At 38.8% G+C, this 18,750-nt stretch overlaps 1 protein-coding gene across 1 annotated transcript in view; it reads left to right on the top strand.

The window, feature by feature from the left end:
• LOC133529178 (fatty acid synthase-like) overlaps window positions 1-18,750 on the top strand; it is an 81,974-nt gene that overhangs the window by 58,024 nt on the left and 5,200 nt on the right. The window contains exons 18-37 of the mRNA XM_061866829.1: window positions 4,558-4,667; window positions 6,433-6,623; window positions 6,818-6,987; window positions 7,239-7,502; window positions 7,746-8,157; window positions 8,663-9,106; window positions 9,254-9,424; window positions 10,273-10,403; window positions 11,215-11,365; window positions 11,683-11,854; window positions 12,377-12,489; window positions 12,825-12,986; window positions 13,436-13,564; window positions 13,783-13,862; window positions 14,289-14,444; window positions 14,824-15,075; window positions 15,640-15,793; window positions 16,241-16,448; window positions 16,959-17,109; window positions 17,508-17,679. Of these exons, the coding sequence (XP_061722813.1) occupies window positions 4,558-4,667; window positions 6,433-6,623; window positions 6,818-6,987; window positions 7,239-7,502; window positions 7,746-8,157; window positions 8,663-9,106; window positions 9,254-9,424; window positions 10,273-10,403; window positions 11,215-11,365; window positions 11,683-11,854; window positions 12,377-12,489; window positions 12,825-12,986; window positions 13,436-13,564; window positions 13,783-13,862; window positions 14,289-14,444; window positions 14,824-15,075; window positions 15,640-15,793; window positions 16,241-16,448; window positions 16,959-17,109; window positions 17,508-17,679 (3,793 nt within the window). The remainder of the gene's footprint in view (window positions 1-4,557; window positions 4,668-6,432; window positions 6,624-6,817; window positions 6,988-7,238; window positions 7,503-7,745; window positions 8,158-8,662; window positions 9,107-9,253; window positions 9,425-10,272; window positions 10,404-11,214; window positions 11,366-11,682; window positions 11,855-12,376; window positions 12,490-12,824; window positions 12,987-13,435; window positions 13,565-13,782; window positions 13,863-14,288; window positions 14,445-14,823; window positions 15,076-15,639; window positions 15,794-16,240; window positions 16,449-16,958; window positions 17,110-17,507; window positions 17,680-18,750) is intronic.

Consider the following 18,750-nt stretch of genomic DNA (forward strand, 5'->3'; position numbering starts at 1 on the left):
TTTCCGATTTTCATATATACTTTCATATCTTATATATATCTTATGTATTTTCACTTTTTTTTTCTTAGTAAAACTTACAGCTAGAGTAACAAAATAGGTTGCGAAATAGAAACAGTAAGCCAAACAAGTTTCCACAGGTAGAATAGAATCTACAAAATACACGTATTAACGACTTATTTATGGGTACTTATAATTTCCTATAATTCCTATGAATTTTCCCATGAATAGGGCATCACTAATTGTGTCTCATCGTAAATTCGGCCACTATAACATTGTCCACTCAACTAACGAGTCTAGACTTCTAGAGTCTAGCTGCAAAAGCTTAGATGTATTAGGTACCCTAATTTACTAAACTACTGTTGGCTTATACAGTACAGTTTATCTCTATTTATGAAACAAATTTTCACTACCCACTAGTCCAGACCGGTCGTCAAATTTATCAGAATATTTTATGTCTCTACCGTATTAAATACAGTTTAAAATTTCAGGGTCACTGACCCTGCCTATTAAACCGATGCTCGAGGGTTAGAATCCCGATAAGGGCGTTTATTTGTGTGATGAGCACTAATATTTATTTTGTTCCTGAGTCATAGGGGTTTTCTATGTCCAGTTTTATATATTATGTATATCGTTGTTTGAGTACCCACAACACAAGCCTTCTTGAGCTTACTGCGGGACTTGAAGAATGTCCTACCTATAATATTTCTTTCCTTATTTATATATATACATACTGTGAGAATAAAGGTAGTGATGCAGTTGTAAACTAATATAAAAAACAACTGTGAATTATTTAAGTATGCCAGATTAGTACAAATACGAGTATATTTAATTTTTGAAGTTTTATCATAACTGGCCCATAACCTGATGAAATAAATAACACAAGTAGACTTTTAACGATATATTGTAAGAAAATGTAAATTAAAATATGCAAGTAGATGGTGACGCGGCAACATGTACGGCACAGAGAGAGAGCCAATAAAAGGTGCGTGTCATGTCAACGCGGCGACCATGACACTACTTGTAGGGGTTTGCGTTCATACTATTACTCTAACAATCATCATACAATTTATAATTTGAACACGCCCCTATTGTCAAGCCGCTAAAGAGCGTGTTCAGATATTTTAGAGCACCTCAGCCGCCCCGATGTATCTGATGGCGACTGTACCTGGCGAGGTAGAGAGTAGAGATAGACACTAGACTAAATGTTCAGTAAGCATATTATAACCATTCTGTTGTATTATTACTGTAAAATTAAAAAGCTATTTATATGATGAATTAATAAGATAAGGTTACCTAAGAAACAAATTGCAATTTTATGCACGTGTAAAAGTGTACATCTGTGTAAATTGGTAAAGTGAGACCAAGCTATGTTGGCAGCGATTCTGGTAGCCCAGCTTGTGCAAGTGTTAAGTAAACGATATAATTTCATAGAATGTTGACGTTTAAAATAACACTTACACTCTCTAGGTTGTCAAAATCGTTATCAACTTATCTTGGTTTGCCTCTACAAATGGACTTCTTGGTTTTACCGCGTTCGGTCAAAATTCTTTTTTTTGTCTTGTTTCCGACCACTCTCTCACATTTGCATTTATGTCTTCCATCAAATAAATAAAAAAAGACAAGTGCTGTTGCATGTCTTTCTATCTGTAGATCATAATTTACGTCAGAAAAAAAAATCTATTCATACAAAAAGCTACACTCCGTCACATTTTTTGAAAATAATTTTGACTCGGCAAGCAATAGCTGAATGAATTAGTAATTTGTGAATAATAAAACTAAAATTGTTTTGACTAGATTATTTAACTCAATATTTTCAGCTGCATTTTTTTCTAAAATGATCCTATTGGAATTTTAGGATTGCTCGTTTCCTTATTGCCATACTACAGCCAAAGTAAGTTAACAGTATCTGTCTTGGAAACCGAACCCATCTGTCAGTTTCTTTTAATTAAAACTAGCAAGTCGGGAGTTCTCCCTTACGGCCCGGTCTCTACCGACCGCATAGCCTCTCCCTGTGACATGGCATCAAAATTTGTAGAACATTTCACTATTACCTCACACATTGATGCACCTGTTGTATGGAACTGAAGAAGGAAATTTCCATACAAATTCGTTTTGATTCTTCTGCTCTGTTTCCGTAACACTTTTACATGAGGACATACAGAATATTATTGTTACTCTAAGTGACATCCAAACCTTGTCAAATTGACGCCATTGAACAACGCTTCGAACGCAAATCCTTAATCCAAATATAATTTTACAAAAGTACATTACGATACAAGTAGGAAAAGTAGGAAATTCACAACGAGTGGCGATAAATTAAAACACGGCCGAGTGAGTGTTTTAAATCGACACGAGTTGCGAATTACCTTTTCGCACGTGTATTGTACAACGTTTGACAGTACATATGGCTCTTTAAATTTTCGCAATACGCACGTATAGTGCTAGTTACCGCACTAGAGCAGTAAATTAGCGCCATATGTACATATGTTTATACTACTAAATAAACTTGAATGAACGAACTTATGTAAAGTCTGTTTGCATTTACGATTATGGTCAGGATAGCGGAATGGACTGTTGTTCCTGTCAGAGTTTTCACTTATACATTACTCATCCCACGAGGACGTGTGGAAGGTCAGAATGGCCGTGTCGCTGATCGTTACTTATGACAGCTGCGTTTGATGGAATGTCTCTGCGTTTGGAGAGAATGGTGTAAATTATTTTGTGACATGTATGTGGTAGGTGCGAGCGCGACTAATAACGAGCGACTAATATTAATCGCAGCGCATCCGTCAGTCGCCGCAAACAAATCGCTGCCGGTGATCCGTCGCGCACTCACACATTGACACACGCACATTGCCGTTTGCATGGAACCAAATATTGACGCTTTTTAGGCTTTGAAAGAGTTGTTCGAAAAAAGTGTTCATACGAATATTCAATTCAATATTAAGGTATATTTACTTATAGTCTGCGTGGGAATATTAAACGAATCTCTTAGTACATTTTTCACTTCGATAAAAGCAACACTTACTTTACTCTTTGCATATGACTGACAATTATCTGACCCGTATTACTGACAGCCCCTTCTCACTAAATATAGCCTCCTTTGAATATTGCCCAATAGTCAATACATAGCTATTAAAAAATGAGGTGATTTGTCAATAAAAGCTTAAGGGATCAACTGATTAAGTACCAGTTCGCCGGACGATATCGGCCTGTCAGTTATTCGCAAAAGCTGACAATCGCGAATAACAGGCCGATAGCGTCCGGCGAACTGGTAATCAGTGGGCCCCCTATATACTTACTTTATTCTTTGGTGGACACCTTTAGATTAGCTAACATAAAGGTCCCTTTTTTAGTTTTTCGTAAATAACTCGAAAACAGTGGCCCATACCCAAAAATGTTCTACAAGAAAGATTCCCTACACTTTTTCGCTAGGATCAATAATTAAAAGATAATAAAGAGGGAAAGTTAATTAAAATCAATTATAGGGTTCCTTTTCTTTAGTTTTTCGTAAATAATTTGTAAAGTATAACCCATAGCAAAAAAATCTTGAACATAAATAATTATCATAAAATTTCCCACAAGAAACATTTAAAACACTTTTCGCTAGGATCGATATTTAAAAAGATACTAAACCGGGAATGTTAATAATAATCAATTTTAAAAGTCCCTTATCGCTTTTTAGTTTTTCGTAAATAACTCGTAAACGGTGGCCCATAGCGAAACACTTTTTGATTGGCGTTTCGATATACGTTTGTCTTCTTGGGTAGCCCCCCTGTATTCTGACAATCTTTTAATCTAGAATACAGGCAAAGAGTAAAGTAAGCATATAGGTAACTACAGGTACCTTAATCTTTCAACGAGCCATCTTAGATTATAGTGATATTGAACCTAATGTTACTTTACTCCCTACTCTGTCCCCAATTGCAACATTTATCGTTACATAAATACGTATTTATATGTATACTAAATTATAAAACGACTCAATTTACTAACTAAATGTAAATTAAACTAAATGAGATCTCTCCAAAGCATGGTACCAAAACGGTATTTCCCAGTTCAGTCGCAACAGTGACGCCATATGCGCTTCTAAGCAGAGTGCCGAATAAGAACCAACAATATGGCCACGTTTTGCCTAAATACTCTAAATAGTTATTTGAATACGTTTTATAATCTTATTTACCTATATTAGCCTTGTTAGCTGATATTTTTTATATATACCCACAACAATACAACTATAAAATGAAAATATTATTAGTATCCTTACTGTTTGGGGCTGTTCATAATGTCCTATGTCATTAAATTTTCCTTTTGCTGCAATAAAGTTTATAAAAAAATAAATCTTATAAACATCGATAATGTTCCCAATGCTGCCACACCACAAATTCGAAACAATATTTGAAGATTCATTCAACTACTTATATTTACTGTATTCTCGTGCAATGCGAAATTCGAAATTTAAACTAAGTAGTTTTTCAATGCCTGCTAGTGCTACGTGATTGGTTTTACGATGTACTTCACATGAGTAACCTAAATAAAATTTTTATTCTATTACAGGTACGTGACATCATACAAAGCTCAAGAGAAGATGAAGTCTGGAGAGCGCACCGTGAGGATGTCCATCGTGGACGAGGACAGCGAATACATGGCTGGACACGTTGTGGACGGTAAAATTGTTTTTTGATCTCCGTCAGAAAGCGTCAACTTTTGGCACGCTATGCTGAACGAAGTTGCCGCTTTCCGGCTCCGTCGAACAGAAAAATAATATACACACCTCGGGCAATGAATAAGAACACTTCAGAACACATGGAATTGTCGGCCGAGGTGAATCCGAAGATCTGGGATATTTATTGCTGCCTTATCTAGGTGTGTAATATACTGTACATCATGATATCACATGACATGAAGCAGTAACTTTTACTGGCCTTGGTTATTTAAAAGGCTCTATACAAGCAACAAAAGGCGCCCCATTTTAGATATTTTCTGGCTAAGTTAGACCAACGAATTCAATCGATCGATCAAATCTTGCAATGTATTTCAAATCGCATGCGATTATCGGTGACGTTTGGAGAGGTCAAAAGATGACATAGTGTGACCAGGCTTGTTCGATGATAAAGTAAGGCTCCAAGGAGCAATTCATGGAATTTTCTGTTTGTCATGTCAGCGTTTACTTTGTGGAGATTGCAGGTAACAGGATTTTCTGTGTCTGATAATGACGCGTAATAAACTCTAGCAGACTAAAATATATACTTCTGTAGAGCACATAGCTGTGGAATATTTCCAAAATCCATATCGGGGCACGTTTTCTGTTAAATTAATTATGTTAAACTGTTAGTTGTACCGCCGTAGATGTCTCTTGTTCATAATTCATAAAAACATGTATTGTAGGTTATACATATCGATATCGATAAACTTTCTATTTCGTAATATTTTTCCGATTGAAAATCTCAATAATAATGTTTTAAAATTAATTTACTCATACCGTTCTCAATACGAGTACCAATCCAATACCAATCTCATACAAGTTATATCGAACATGTCAGATACGAAATACAATTAACCAATTCAAATTGAATTTAGGTTTCCATATGGCTATGTCGCAGCCATTTCAATTCCGAGCCAGATTAGTTGCGGTCCGCTTCAATTAATACGGACCGAGTTTCATTTGAACTTTGAGCACTTCATCTAGATGGTATTTCTGTTCCATTTTCGGTGTCCGCTCCATTTAATGAAGCGTACATTGTGGGACGTTCAAATACCTGTTCTCGGTGCTAGGAAACCACCTAACTGTAGTTCTAGAGCTTCCTACTACGATCCAAGCCGATAACTGCATCCAGGTGCATGGGCAGGTGCAAGATAATAAGAGATAAGAAAGTACACGAGTTTTTTACTTTTATAATCAGGGTTGCCGAACGTTAATTGCAATTGACTATCAACCATTACAAATTGAGCCGTAAACTGATGGTTGCAGTTTACGGTTCAATTTGTAATGGTTAATGGTTAATTGCATTAACATTTCGGCCAACACTATCTATAATATAATAGGTATCGTCTTGATTAACCCCGTATTTATGAAGTTATTTATATTTAAGCACATAATATATCTACTTTTAGAGTAAAAATTAAGTCCGCCTTTTGTACTATAAGGTTTTCTTTTGTGCAATAAAGATTAAATAAATAAATAAATAAAAATACTTAATTCCATGTTTCGATCAACATAATATCCCGATGACAAAAAAATCCTATAGCCCGTCAGATAGTAAACGTTTAGGCAACCCGTAGCCGATAGACGCTTTCAACTACAAGGTGCGCACATGGTCACATGCTCATTACCAACCCTTTAAAAACTTTTATATTTATTTTCTGAAGATTTCCATACTGTACACGCTTGAGAAAATCTCGGCCGAGACTACATTTTTTTTTTTCTTCCAGGACGCAACCTGTACCCCGCCACCGGCTACCTGGTGCTGGTCTGGGAGACCCTCGGTATGATGATGGGCGAGCTGTTCACTGAGGTATCGGTGGTCTTCGAGAACGTGCGGTTCCAGCGAGCCACCAACATCCCGAAGGACGGGAACCTAGAGTTCATCATCATGATTCAGAAGGGCAGCGGTAACTTTGAGGTTAGTTAACTTTCGGTTTCAACTCTTTTGAAAAAGAGTACCTTTATTTTTCGTAAGTCATCTACTTCTTGAAGAAGTACTATTTTCGTAGGCCAGATTCCTTTACCTATGATACCTATCCCTTACGTCAAGTCAGGAAAAGGCCGATAAACAACAACGGCAATATGAAAATCATGTTTGATCTTTATTTGTAGATCGTCGAAAGCGGAGCGTCCATCGTGACAGGCCGCATTTACGCTCAGAAGGAAGTTGGCCAGAACTACAGAGTATTGCCAGCATTACCAGAGCTCAGTGGACCTAACATCAAACATATGCTGACCAAGGACTTCTACAAGGAACTCAGGCTTAGAGGATACCAATACAGGTAAGAATCTTGATGTAGCTATAGTCCATCTACTCTCTACTTAGTCTATCTACTGCTGAAAACCTTTTATACTACATCATCACTTCCTTAATCTAAATGATAAACAAATTTAACGTATTCTGGACGGTAACCCTTGATCACGTGTAAATCACTACAGCTTTTATAATTCGCAATGCATTTTGCTGCTGCTGCATGCTGATTAACTGACAATAGTAAGAGTAGACACAACTCATTTGTGATTCTTGCTCCAGCGGTCTCTTCCGAGGCGTCATCGGCTGCAACATCGAGGGCACCCGCGGCCGTCTGGCCTGGGTTAACAACTGGGTCACATTCATGGACTGCATGCTCCAACTGAAGATCATCGGGCACGACACGCGCGGTCTCTTCGTCCCCACCAGGATCGAGAGGCTGTCTATTGACGCTTCCATGCATTATAACGCTATTTCCAAAATGAATCCTGAGTCTACGAGACAATCGTTTGAAGTTCGAGTTTATCCTGACGTAGGAGTGATCAGGTTAGTTCAAAAAGAAAATCAAATTTTTACTTACCATGTAGTCGTATGCGATATCCATACCGTATGCCATGCATAATGTTGCACAAACAGAGTAGATATAGCTTTGAGGTTACTAAGCCAAATAACCAAGTCAAGGATGACCAAATCTTCAGCTAGTCCAGAATGCAAGTAGAGGGTGCAGGGCCGGAACGTATTTTCTAACAGATCGAAACTGTATAACCAACTTTTATTTCTCATATTTAGATCTGGTGGTGTAGAAATCCGTGGTCTCCATGCCACTCCTATTTCCAAAAGAGTACCTCTTGGAGTGCCTGTGCTCGAAAAGTATGAATTTGTGGCAAACTTCGGCAAGAACAAGATGAAGACTGAAGATATATTAAGAGCCAACATCCAAATCATCCTTGAAAACATTCAGACCTTCAAAGTAAAGAGCATTGAGCTGGTTGATGAAGAATATAAGAACAACAGCTATGAGCCCCTGATTACCCAAGTTGCTGACATACTTGGTGACATGCCACTGATGCAAGCTGAACTGCTGGTTATATCCGAGGAAACTTTGGAGATGCCGAGCAACATTACTGTGGAGAACAAAAAGATTTCGGGAGAAACAAATACGGTGCTATTTGTAGGAGCTAACCTTCTGTCTAGGCCCGATGTAAGTAAAAAAGGTCTTGATATGTAAGAGTATGAAAACATTAAATAATATAAATTGTATCATAAGCCACAAATGGATAATAATATAGTTCTATTATTTAGCCACCTTCAAATCAACACTAGCCGAGACAAATGCAAATTCGAATTTTCAATATACTTACAATGGAAGGAAATATTTAAAGGCGTCTGAGCGTTTAGGTGTTATACGAAAACTTTTTTTATATCTTGAGCTTATTTTATTCAAACAGGTAAAACCACTCAACTACAGTCCAGTACTACAACTATGATCCACAAGTTCAATACGTCAATATTTAATTATCAATACCAATGATCTTTTTTTATATTTTCTGGGTTTTTTCTTCCATCAGTTCTAAGGTATAAACCTTAGAACTGCCATACTCATTTTCGTGTACTCGCTTTTGGACTTGAGTGGTTTTACGGTAGGAACCTAAAGATCGTGTCAACACACTACAATAAAACATAAATACCAACTTCCTATTTTACAGACTCTTCAACAAGCTGCTTCAACTCTAAGAGATAAGTGCTTCATCATCAGCCGTGAAAAGGAACGTCCCAACCCCAAGGAATACGCTGAGAAATACGACATTATCACCATCCACGACACAGGCTGCGAATACCTGGTCCTCTTCAGAAAGAGAGTTGGTGCCAAACCAGCCAAATTCATCAAGATTGTTGCTGCTGATGACTCTTATTCCTGGATCGAGCAAGTCAAAGAGGAACTAAAAGAAGGCCAGAAAGTGGTACTTTACGGCCAAAATGAGCACATTAACGGGCTTCTTGGATTGGTTAATTGTTTAAGAAGAGAGCCTGGTGGTGAAATTGTTTATGCCTTTTTGATTTCTGATCCGTCAGCGCCTGAGTTCAATTCGGATTTGGAGTTGTATGAGGAGCAGTTGGATAAGGATTTGGCTATAAACATTTACCAAGATGTAAGTTAATACACGCGTCCTTAATTGTTTATGAAAAAAATGCTTTATTTCTATTATTGCAGCTTTTTTCACTATCTTTTACAAAGTCATCATCATTATCAACATCACACCGGCTCTAAACGTAGATTTCATTTGTTTTTTGTCCAGGGCCAATGGGGCACATATCGCCACTTGCTTCTGGGAGACTTGGAAACCACGCGAGCTGAACATGCCTTCGTGAATACCCTCACCATCGGAGACTTGTCCTCGATGCGATGGCTGGAGGGGCCACTGAAGCATGACACTGTGTTTAAGGATAAGGAAAGAGTTTTGCTTCACGTGAGTACCCCTTAAGTTACTATTAGGAAAGAAAATAAATGATTGTATGAAATTATACATCTTCTTCCTCGCGTTGTCCCGGCATTTTTGCCACGGCTCATGGGAGCCAGGGGTCCGTTTGACAACTAATCCCCAGAATTGGCGTAGGCACTAGTTTTTACGAAACCGACTGTCATCTGACCTTCCAACCCAGTGGGTAAACTAGGCCTTATTTGGATTAGTCCGGTTTCCTCACGATGTTTCCCTTCACCGAAAAGTGACTGGTAAATATTATGATATTTCGTACACAAGTTCCTAAAAACTCATTGGGGTTTGAACCCGCGACCTCCGGATTGAAAGTCGCATGCTCTTACCGCTAGGCCACCAGCGCTGTATGAAAATGTACAAGTATAAAATAATTTAATCTTATAGTACCTTTTATTATTTTTGAGAAAATTCGACCTATGCTCAGGGATCGGAAACCGGTATTTTTTGTATGGGAACGAAAACAGTATTTTTCGTTCTTTGTTAATTACTTCATTTCTAATTAGGCAATCTAATAATACGAAGTCGTTATCTGAAAACACAACTGAGTCCTACATTTAGAGTATAAAATAAACCGAAATATATGGTTATTTCGATGTTTTTGCAAAAACCGGTTCCGATCCCTGCCTATGCTGCCGTGACCTGAGTAGCCGAGTGGTCTAAGCGAATGAAGAGGACCCTGGTCAGATTCCAGCCCTGGGCACTGGAAGCCTTGGTCACTTTTTCTTTCATATAATATGACATCTATTTTAATTTGCCCATTAAGTGACCGAACAAGAGTTCTTTTCCGAAATCGGTTATTAATCTTGTTCTTTTATGTTCAGGTATATTGCGCAGCGTTGAACTTCCGTGACGTCATGACGGCGACGGGTCGCGTGACAGTGGACGCTGTCGCCCGAGGCAGGCTTGCCCAGGAGTGTGTTCAAGGATTTGAGATCGTCGGAAAGACTAGCAAGTAAGAATATTTCTATTTCATCACTTGGCAACATCAAGTATATTCGTTTGTGCAGTTGGGAATGGTCATACTTTTAAAAAGTTGGATAGTTTATGACTGAATGGTCGTGAATTAGGAGTTAATTCGCTACGATTGTAAAAGTGTTTGGTTATTCGTCACCATTTTATTGATACACTAAAGGTTACTCTTGGTGCTTTACAAACCTGATACTCTCACGACAATAACAACAAATTACAATTAAGTGTCTTAATTCAATCACATAATAGGTACTACTTGAAACTGGCAACACATCGTTATCCGACACGGACAAACTGTATAACATATGTCCCAGAGTGCTGTTATTCTGAAACTAGCACACACTAGCATTTCTCGTGGCTTAGTCCTCAGTCATTCCTGACCCAACGCTTCAGGTATTCCCAATTATGATGTGTTAAGTAACAAGAAAATAGAAAAGTATTTACTTCATAACAGGGATCGGAACCGGTTTTTTGGAAAAACTTTGAAATAAACATATATTTCGGTTTATTTTATACTCCAACTATAGGACTCGGTTGTGTTTTTAGATAACGACTTCGTATTATTAGATTGCCCAATTAGAACGGAAATAATTAATAAGGAACGAAAAAATACCGTTTTCGTTCCCATACAAAAAATACCGGTTTCCGATCCCTGCTTCATAAAGCACACTAGACTAAAAAAAGTGGCTCAAATAACACACTATAATATTTTGATTTCCACCCTGGATCCGGCAAAGAAAGCAAGCAAAGAAAAGAAAGAAGTGGATACTTACTTATATCCTGATATTTCGCAGTGGTTCCCGTGTCATGGCTATGGTAAAGAACAGCGGTATGGCGAACTTGGTGGAAGGCGACAGGGCGCTCATGTGGAGCATCCCTGACGACTGGACCTTTGAGGAGGCGGCCACTGTGCCGGTCGCTTACGGCACTGTCTACTATGCTATGGTAAGTCTCATTTTCTGATTCTAAATACCACAAATGACGTGAATTTTTATATTAATAGAAAAATAGAAAAGGTCGCAAGTTCGAGTCTTGCCGCAAGCGGTGAATTTTTCCATATTTGCTGTAATATAAAATTTCATAGAATCGCTCGCAGACGTGTCAGTTTGATAATAATTAGCTTATAAATGACGTGATTCTCGTGATTATCCTTTTATATGTGTGAGTTGGTTAAAAATTGGATTAAAGTGACCTTAGTCCACCACCATCAGCCCTGAATGGTACTCTTCTGTAAGTGATTATAACAAACTACGTTATTCTAGGTCATGGTTGGTCAGATCCAACCCGGCGAATCCGTTCTCATCCACGCCGGTTCTGGAGGTGTAGGCCAAGCTGCCATCAGCGTAGCGCTTCATAATGGCTGCGAAGTGTTCACCACCGTCGGTACAGCTGAGAAGAGGGCGTTTATTAAGAAGCTGTTCCCGCAACTAAAAGGTAGGATGTCTATTATTCCTGGTCTGGTGGACCCGACCACCGATCAATTTAAACCATGTTACTTCAGGAGACGTTGGTAAAGTGGTCTCCAGCCAGCTGAATCCATCTTGATCCGTGCTGGTTCTGGAGACGTAGGCCAAGCTTCTGTCAGCGTGGCGCTCCACAATGGCTGCGAAGTATTCACCACCGTCGGGACAGCTGAGAAGCTGTTTCCATAGCTTATAGGTAGGGTGACATTATGATTCACTCTGCATCTAGAAGCGTGGATCAAGTACTTACCTTGTTGTACATATGTCATCTTCTTTTCACTTTCGTCTAGTCAAAGGTACAGAAAGAGATTATTATAAATTTGCCTTTACTTTCCTGGTATAAATTGCACTCAACCTGCTTTATCGATTATTAGAAACAAATAGATAGTGCACAAAATGTATTACAATATTATTGGTAAATGTCCTAAAAGTTCCACTGTAACGAACATATTCATAATGTGATATAATTAAAAAAAAAAATCTTGTAAATCAGATAGCCATATTGGCAACTCCCGTGACACATCGTTCGAAGACATGATCCGAAGAGAGACCAACGGCAAGGGTGTCGATATGGTTCTCAACTCCTTGGCTGATGAAAAACTGCAGGTAAGAATCGATAGTAATTTTGTTTCCGTATTTATATGAAAAATAAACGTAAAAATTCACGAATTTCACGTTTCTTTAAAGGTTTTGCAAATAAATAGGTAAACTTGTGATTTCTTCAATTCTTCTTCAATTGTAACTCATTTCATAATATTATCATGAAGAAAATGTATGATATACAAAAGAAAAATAAAGACAATTTTTTTTTAAATAAAGATAAACCTAAAGCAACAGCTAAAGAGTGATTTAGTCCAAAAAAATCATACAATCTTTACCTTAACTCCGTGAGTTGTCACTATACATCTGAACTCGTACTCAACACATATTCTTTCCTACAGGCCTCAGTACGCTGTCTCGGCTACCGCGGCCGCTTCCTCGAGATCGGCAAATTCGACATCAGCCAGAACACGCCCATCGGCATGTACTTCTTCCTGAAGGAGACCTCCTTCCACGGCATTATGTTGGATTACATCTTTGACCAGAGCTTCGAGTTCAGAAGGGTTAGTTTTTTTTCTTGTGGTTTGATCTTTATCATTTATATATGGTGATGACAAGTTTTTGTCGAAATGTTTCGATTTTAGTCGATTATGTGTCGATATGTTGATACGCTAATCAATTGAGAAAGGTTGGTTTTTTGAAAGAGGTTTTGATTCGTTAAAATCATTTCGAGATATATAAGATATTTTGACTAAAATACAAGCAAATTGACTGTTTAAATGTAAGATTTTTCCGTTCTTCTAGTGTATGATAGATGATAGCGAAGTTATAAAGGTGGTTTATTCGCCTACCCTCTGTTGGTTTGTTTTTCTTGACGGCTACCCTTCCATTTTTGTTCATCTACATTTTTGGCTGAAATATTTCTATTATCATGAGTTGTTACTTCGGCAAGGGCATTGCAATGACCAAGCGTTTCAAGGGAATTCGTACTAAATCTAATATTTTGTTACAGAAACTTCAAGACCTCCTAATCGCTGGTATCGAGAGCGGAGCTGTACGCCCGTTGACTTACTGCACGTTCGAGAAACACGAAATCGAGACAGCCTTCCGTTACATGGCGGCCGGAAAACATATTGGCAAGGTATAAAGCTTTTACAGGCAGTTTCTATTAATCCTTGAAGTAGTAATATTGTCATTGTGGTCCAATGTCTATAGCGTGTAATTTCATCACTTGATTATTCTTGCCTATCCAAGTTACCCTGTCAAAAACATCAAACCCAACTCTTGGTGTTTTCTCTCTTTCTTTATCTCTTTCTGGTGGTTTAATGAAAATTGGTTTCAACTATTTTTCTTTGGCAGGTGATAGTGAAGGTCCGTGAAGATGAGCGCAGCCACAGGGCCGTGAAACCAGTGGCCATGCACGTTGAAGCTGTTCCAAGGTAAGAAACAAAGTAGTATCTAAAGTATCAGCCAACAATTCTCGAGAATTTTTGGGCTAGTAGTAGTACTGGACAATAATTCAAATAATATTTGACAACGTTAAGCAAGTGTTCCCATCATAAGATTTTCGATGGATGTACGTGGTTTCAATAAGATTGTGGATTTCAGTTTATCTGTTCAGGTTAAAATGGCTGACATCATCAGCCAAAAAAAAAGGAAAGTGATAAAAGGTAGGTTGATTAGATGATCAAAATATTGATTGTGAATCATCATTGTTTAATAAAAATCTTCACTGATGATAAGTTATAACTATACTACTATTGGTAGTTATATAACTGTGTAAATTTAAAAGTTCTCTGAAATTCGCCCCACGACAGTTGGTATTTAAAAAAAAGCAATATTACTAATCTAACCTTTGTTTTCAGATATATGTGCGATGCAGAGAAGGCATATGTGATCATCGGAGGCCTTGGCGGTTTTGGTCTCGAGCTGGCTGATTGGCTCATCATGCGTGGAGCCAGGAAGGTGCTGCTGACTTCACGCCGTGGCATCACCAATGGCTACCAGTCTTCGAGACTTCGGTGAGTCATTATCCCAATCCTGTCAGCATGCCTATCATGGCATGTATGAAGTATAGAAGGTATACCTGAAGATTGTATGCCTCCTGCATGATGATAGAAGGCTTACAGCGTGTTATCTTTAACACCAGAACCATCATACCTATTACCCAAAAGAAGCTCATCGCTGCACTTTTGCAACGCAGGCTTGATACATCTGGTTTCTTGCTTTGATTGTCATTATTATGAATTAAAGACAATTGCGTCAACTTTCTGCAGCCTACAGTTGTTATGAACTAGAATATATGTAATATATTATGATACAATAGAAGGCTCTATCCTTCAAAATGTTACTTCCTTGATTTTGTACATTAACCATCTTGACATCTCTTTCTTCTAACAGTGCATGGGCAGGATACGGAGCAGATATTCAAATCTCCACACACGACGTCACCACCGAAGCGGGTTGCGAAGAAATGCTAAAGACGGCGCTGAAAATGGGTCCCGTGCAAGCAGTTTTCAACCTTGCCGTCGTACTCAAAGATTCCATTTTCCAAAATCAGACCCCGGAGACTTTCAAGACTTCCTTCGCGCCTAAAGCCTTGGCGACGATGCATTTAGATAAATTGACTAAAAAACTTTGCCCCGGATTGCAGTAAGTTTGATTTCCCTCTTCTAATTCAATCGTTTTTACACCCTCCTGTTCTCCCCTTTTTACTAGTTTCTGAATTAAGCAATTAATTATCATATGTGACAGTAAAAAAAATCCTGTTTTATTTTCCACCATTTGTAGCTGTCACTGTCATGAAACATATTTTATCTAAATACAATCAAGCAGATTGGTTCCTGTGCATTTTTGAACCTCGTCAAGGTGACTATTAATATAAAAGCCTCTAAGCGTCACTTGCACCTTCTCACTAATTCGGGGTTGACCGGTTAAACTTGGAGTTAGCAGTACAATTTGACACTGGGTTCAACCGTTAGTTTAACCGCTTAACCGCAGGTTACTGGGATGGTGCAAGTGGCGCTAATATTCTCAAATAACTGTTGATGTTCAAGGTACAAAGTGGCATAGAAATAAAATTTCTTAACCATACATTATCATTATTAGAAAGTGAAGGCCCTATTCCTGGTCTGAGTTTTCATTCTTGTTCACTAGGCATCATCAAAGTTCACGTCAAGTTCTGTCAGAAAGTAAAGCCAACCTTACCTTTCACAGGGATTTCGTGGTATTCTCATCCGTATCATGCGGCCGTGGAAATGCTGGTCAGACCAACTATGGTCTGTCAAACTCTGTGATGGAGCGCATCTGCGAGTGGAGACGGAAGCTCGGACTTCCCGCTCTCGCTGTTCAGTGGGGAGCCGTTGGTGATGTGAGTATCTTAGTCTCAACATTCTTCGGAGTAAATTAGACACATTCAAGTATTGGTAGAGTAGTAAACTCACGCACTGATAACTGGAGTTAGTGGGCTTAAATACCGGCTCGTACCAATTAGTTTATGGGAACTTACCCATTTATGTACGAAATGTCATTTAATATTTAACTCCAATTGTTCTTCGATAAAGAGAAACATGGTAATCAGGAAACCTGCGGATATAAGCAAAGAAATTCAAAGGTGAATGCGAAGGTCAAAATTTGCATCCGACTAGCTTAAATGTGATACGCGAACTTATAATACAATGCGAGACGAAATGCATCCAATTGTAGAATAACTGGTAATGATAAGGTTCAATCAATAATTGTTCATTTCCCTATACTTCCAATTCAACTAGAATCCACTGTTGCGATATTCCATACCTAACTCGAACAATCCATCCAGGTGGGCCTAGTAGCGGATATGCAAGACGAAGACATGCAGCTCGAGATCGGTGGCACCCTGCAGCAGAGGATCTCCTCCTGTCTGCTGGCGCTAGACAAGTTCCTGAAGCAGGACCGGGCGGCCATCGTGTCGTCCATCGTGGTCGCCGAAAAGAAGGCGGGAGGTTCTGGATGCGGCAACCTGGTTGACGCTATTGCGCAGATCATGGGTGAATACATTTTATTTGCCTATATTTTAGGTATTTCATGGACTTTTGCAGCTCTAGAGTTCTCATTACTCCTCATTGTCAACTTCTCTAAAATTTGATCTATTTCCTACCTACTAGACCCAATCTAGTGCTCTACCGATGCAACTCCCCGAACCCCTCGAAGTAAGGAGAAAAATAGTCCTTTTTCACTTTCGCCTCTCACCAGCATATTGTGGCAAACTTGGGCTTAATTTAATAAAATTGTACTACTTACTTCCCAACCTCTTAAAGCTCACGGCTCTGCCATAAGACTTAATCATGTTGATAAATTTTTTAATCATTGTCAATTGAAACAAAATTTCGTTTAATTTGCAAACAAAACTATGTATGTACATTTTCAACTCAATTTCTTCTTCTCTCAACCCTATAGGTTAAAATTTCACTAGCAATTTTATATTTTCACTTGTATGACTTTAGGAGACTAATAAACTTACTACTTTTAAATACAATGATCGTCGTCGTTTTCATCAGGCATCAAGGACCTGAAGACAGTATCCCAGCAAGTGTCTCTGGCCGAGCTTGGCATGGACAGTATGATGGCGGTGGAAATCAAACAGACTTTGGAGAGAGAGTTTGAGATCTTCCTGACCGCGCAGGACATTAGGACACTCACATTCGCCAAGTAAGTATACGTACCAAACCTGCAAAAATCGTTTATATGGTACATTCGGGTAATTGCTATTGCATTTCGATTGTCAGGTAATTTTGTAAATCAACATTAATATCATATAATTAATGGTGATTTTCTGCACTATGCGAGGTTCGTGAATGATCAGAATAATCAGGAGATGACAAGAAGATACCTTGAAATTTGTCGCAAGACTATCTATAATCATTAACTCTTCAGTTTTAATCTAGGCTAAAAGAAAAATCAGAACCAGAAATTTGAGGTATAACGAATTACTCCAATTAAGTTTGTTATTCAGGCTGACCTTATAATTCCTATTTACAAGGTATTTTATAGTTTAGCCTGAATAACAAACTTAAGCTACATTTTCATAATTACCCTTTCTTCCATAGGCTGGTAGAACTGACAGCACAACGCGAAGCAGAATCCTCGACCACAGCCGCTCGTCCCAACACAGCTGAAGGTGCAGCTGGTCTCAGGGTACTCATGAGGAACTTTGGTGAAGAGCGATTGGTCTCTGAGCCTTTCATTTACATGCCGACCATGGTCACTGATGGCACTGAGGTGAGAATCGTTGATAACTTGTCCTATTTAACACAGCTGAAGGCGTGGCTGATGTCAGGGTCCTCATGACGAACTTCGGTGAACAACGATTGATCTCTGATCCTTTCATCTACAAGCCGACCATGGTCACTGATGGCACCGAGGTGGGAATCTTTGACAACTTGCCCAACAGGGCTGAAGGTGCTGCTGTTCGCCGAGTCCTCATGAGGAACTTGGTGTTACCGTGGTGACCGATGGCACTGAGGTGAGATCACGGTGAGATAGAAGCATTTACTAGTATTTCTTCTGTAAGCCTATGTAGTTGATGCCCAGTACTGTCGAAGGTGCAGCTAGTCGCAGAGTCCTAATGATGAACTTTGGCGAAGAGCGATTGATCGCTTAACCTTTCATCTACATGCCAATGGTGGCACTGAGCCAAAGTTCACTAAGTTTGTTCAGCCATATTTGCTCAAAGGTTAACTGGAAGAGATGCCAGAAAGGTATAAGTTCGCCTTTGTACAAATGATGTGTGTTCTTTCCTGTTTTATGTTTTTTTTTGTACAATAAAGTGTTTTACTACTACTACTACTACTTGTATGATTACGCGAGTCCCCAGATTAAGCCACCTCGCCAGGGAATTGCAGCGCAAAACAGCTCGATATGTGAAGATGTGCTTCGCCTGAGGCATTGAGCCCGCGTGTGCGTTTGCCTCGGGCGAGGTCTATTTGTCTAAACAGAGCTGCTTCGCAAGGAAATTGCCTCGCATGCAGGCGGTTCACAAGAGCTCGCACGAATGGAATGATGAGACGAGTAAATGAAAATATCTATGTGTGTATCACATTAACCAATAAAATGGTAGCTCTGATTGTATACCGATACTGGTGTCACTCTTACAATGAAAGTTTTGTTCATTCAATTCGTGCCAGCTCTCGTGAATCGACCTGTAACGGTTGGCTCTGTGTGAACCGGTATTAAGATAAAAATTATAAAATATATCCTACAACTAAATGTTATGTAAACCAAAATCAAGGCGGAAGTTCTATCAAAACATAATTTATAGTCAAGCCACATAAAGCCGATTAATTCTACTAA

Source organism: Cydia pomonella, chromosome 20 (genome assembly GCF_033807575.1).
Source record: "Cydia pomonella isolate Wapato2018A chromosome 20, ilCydPomo1, whole genome shotgun sequence".
Lineage (NCBI taxonomy): Eukaryota > Metazoa > Arthropoda > Insecta > Lepidoptera > Tortricidae > Cydia > Cydia pomonella.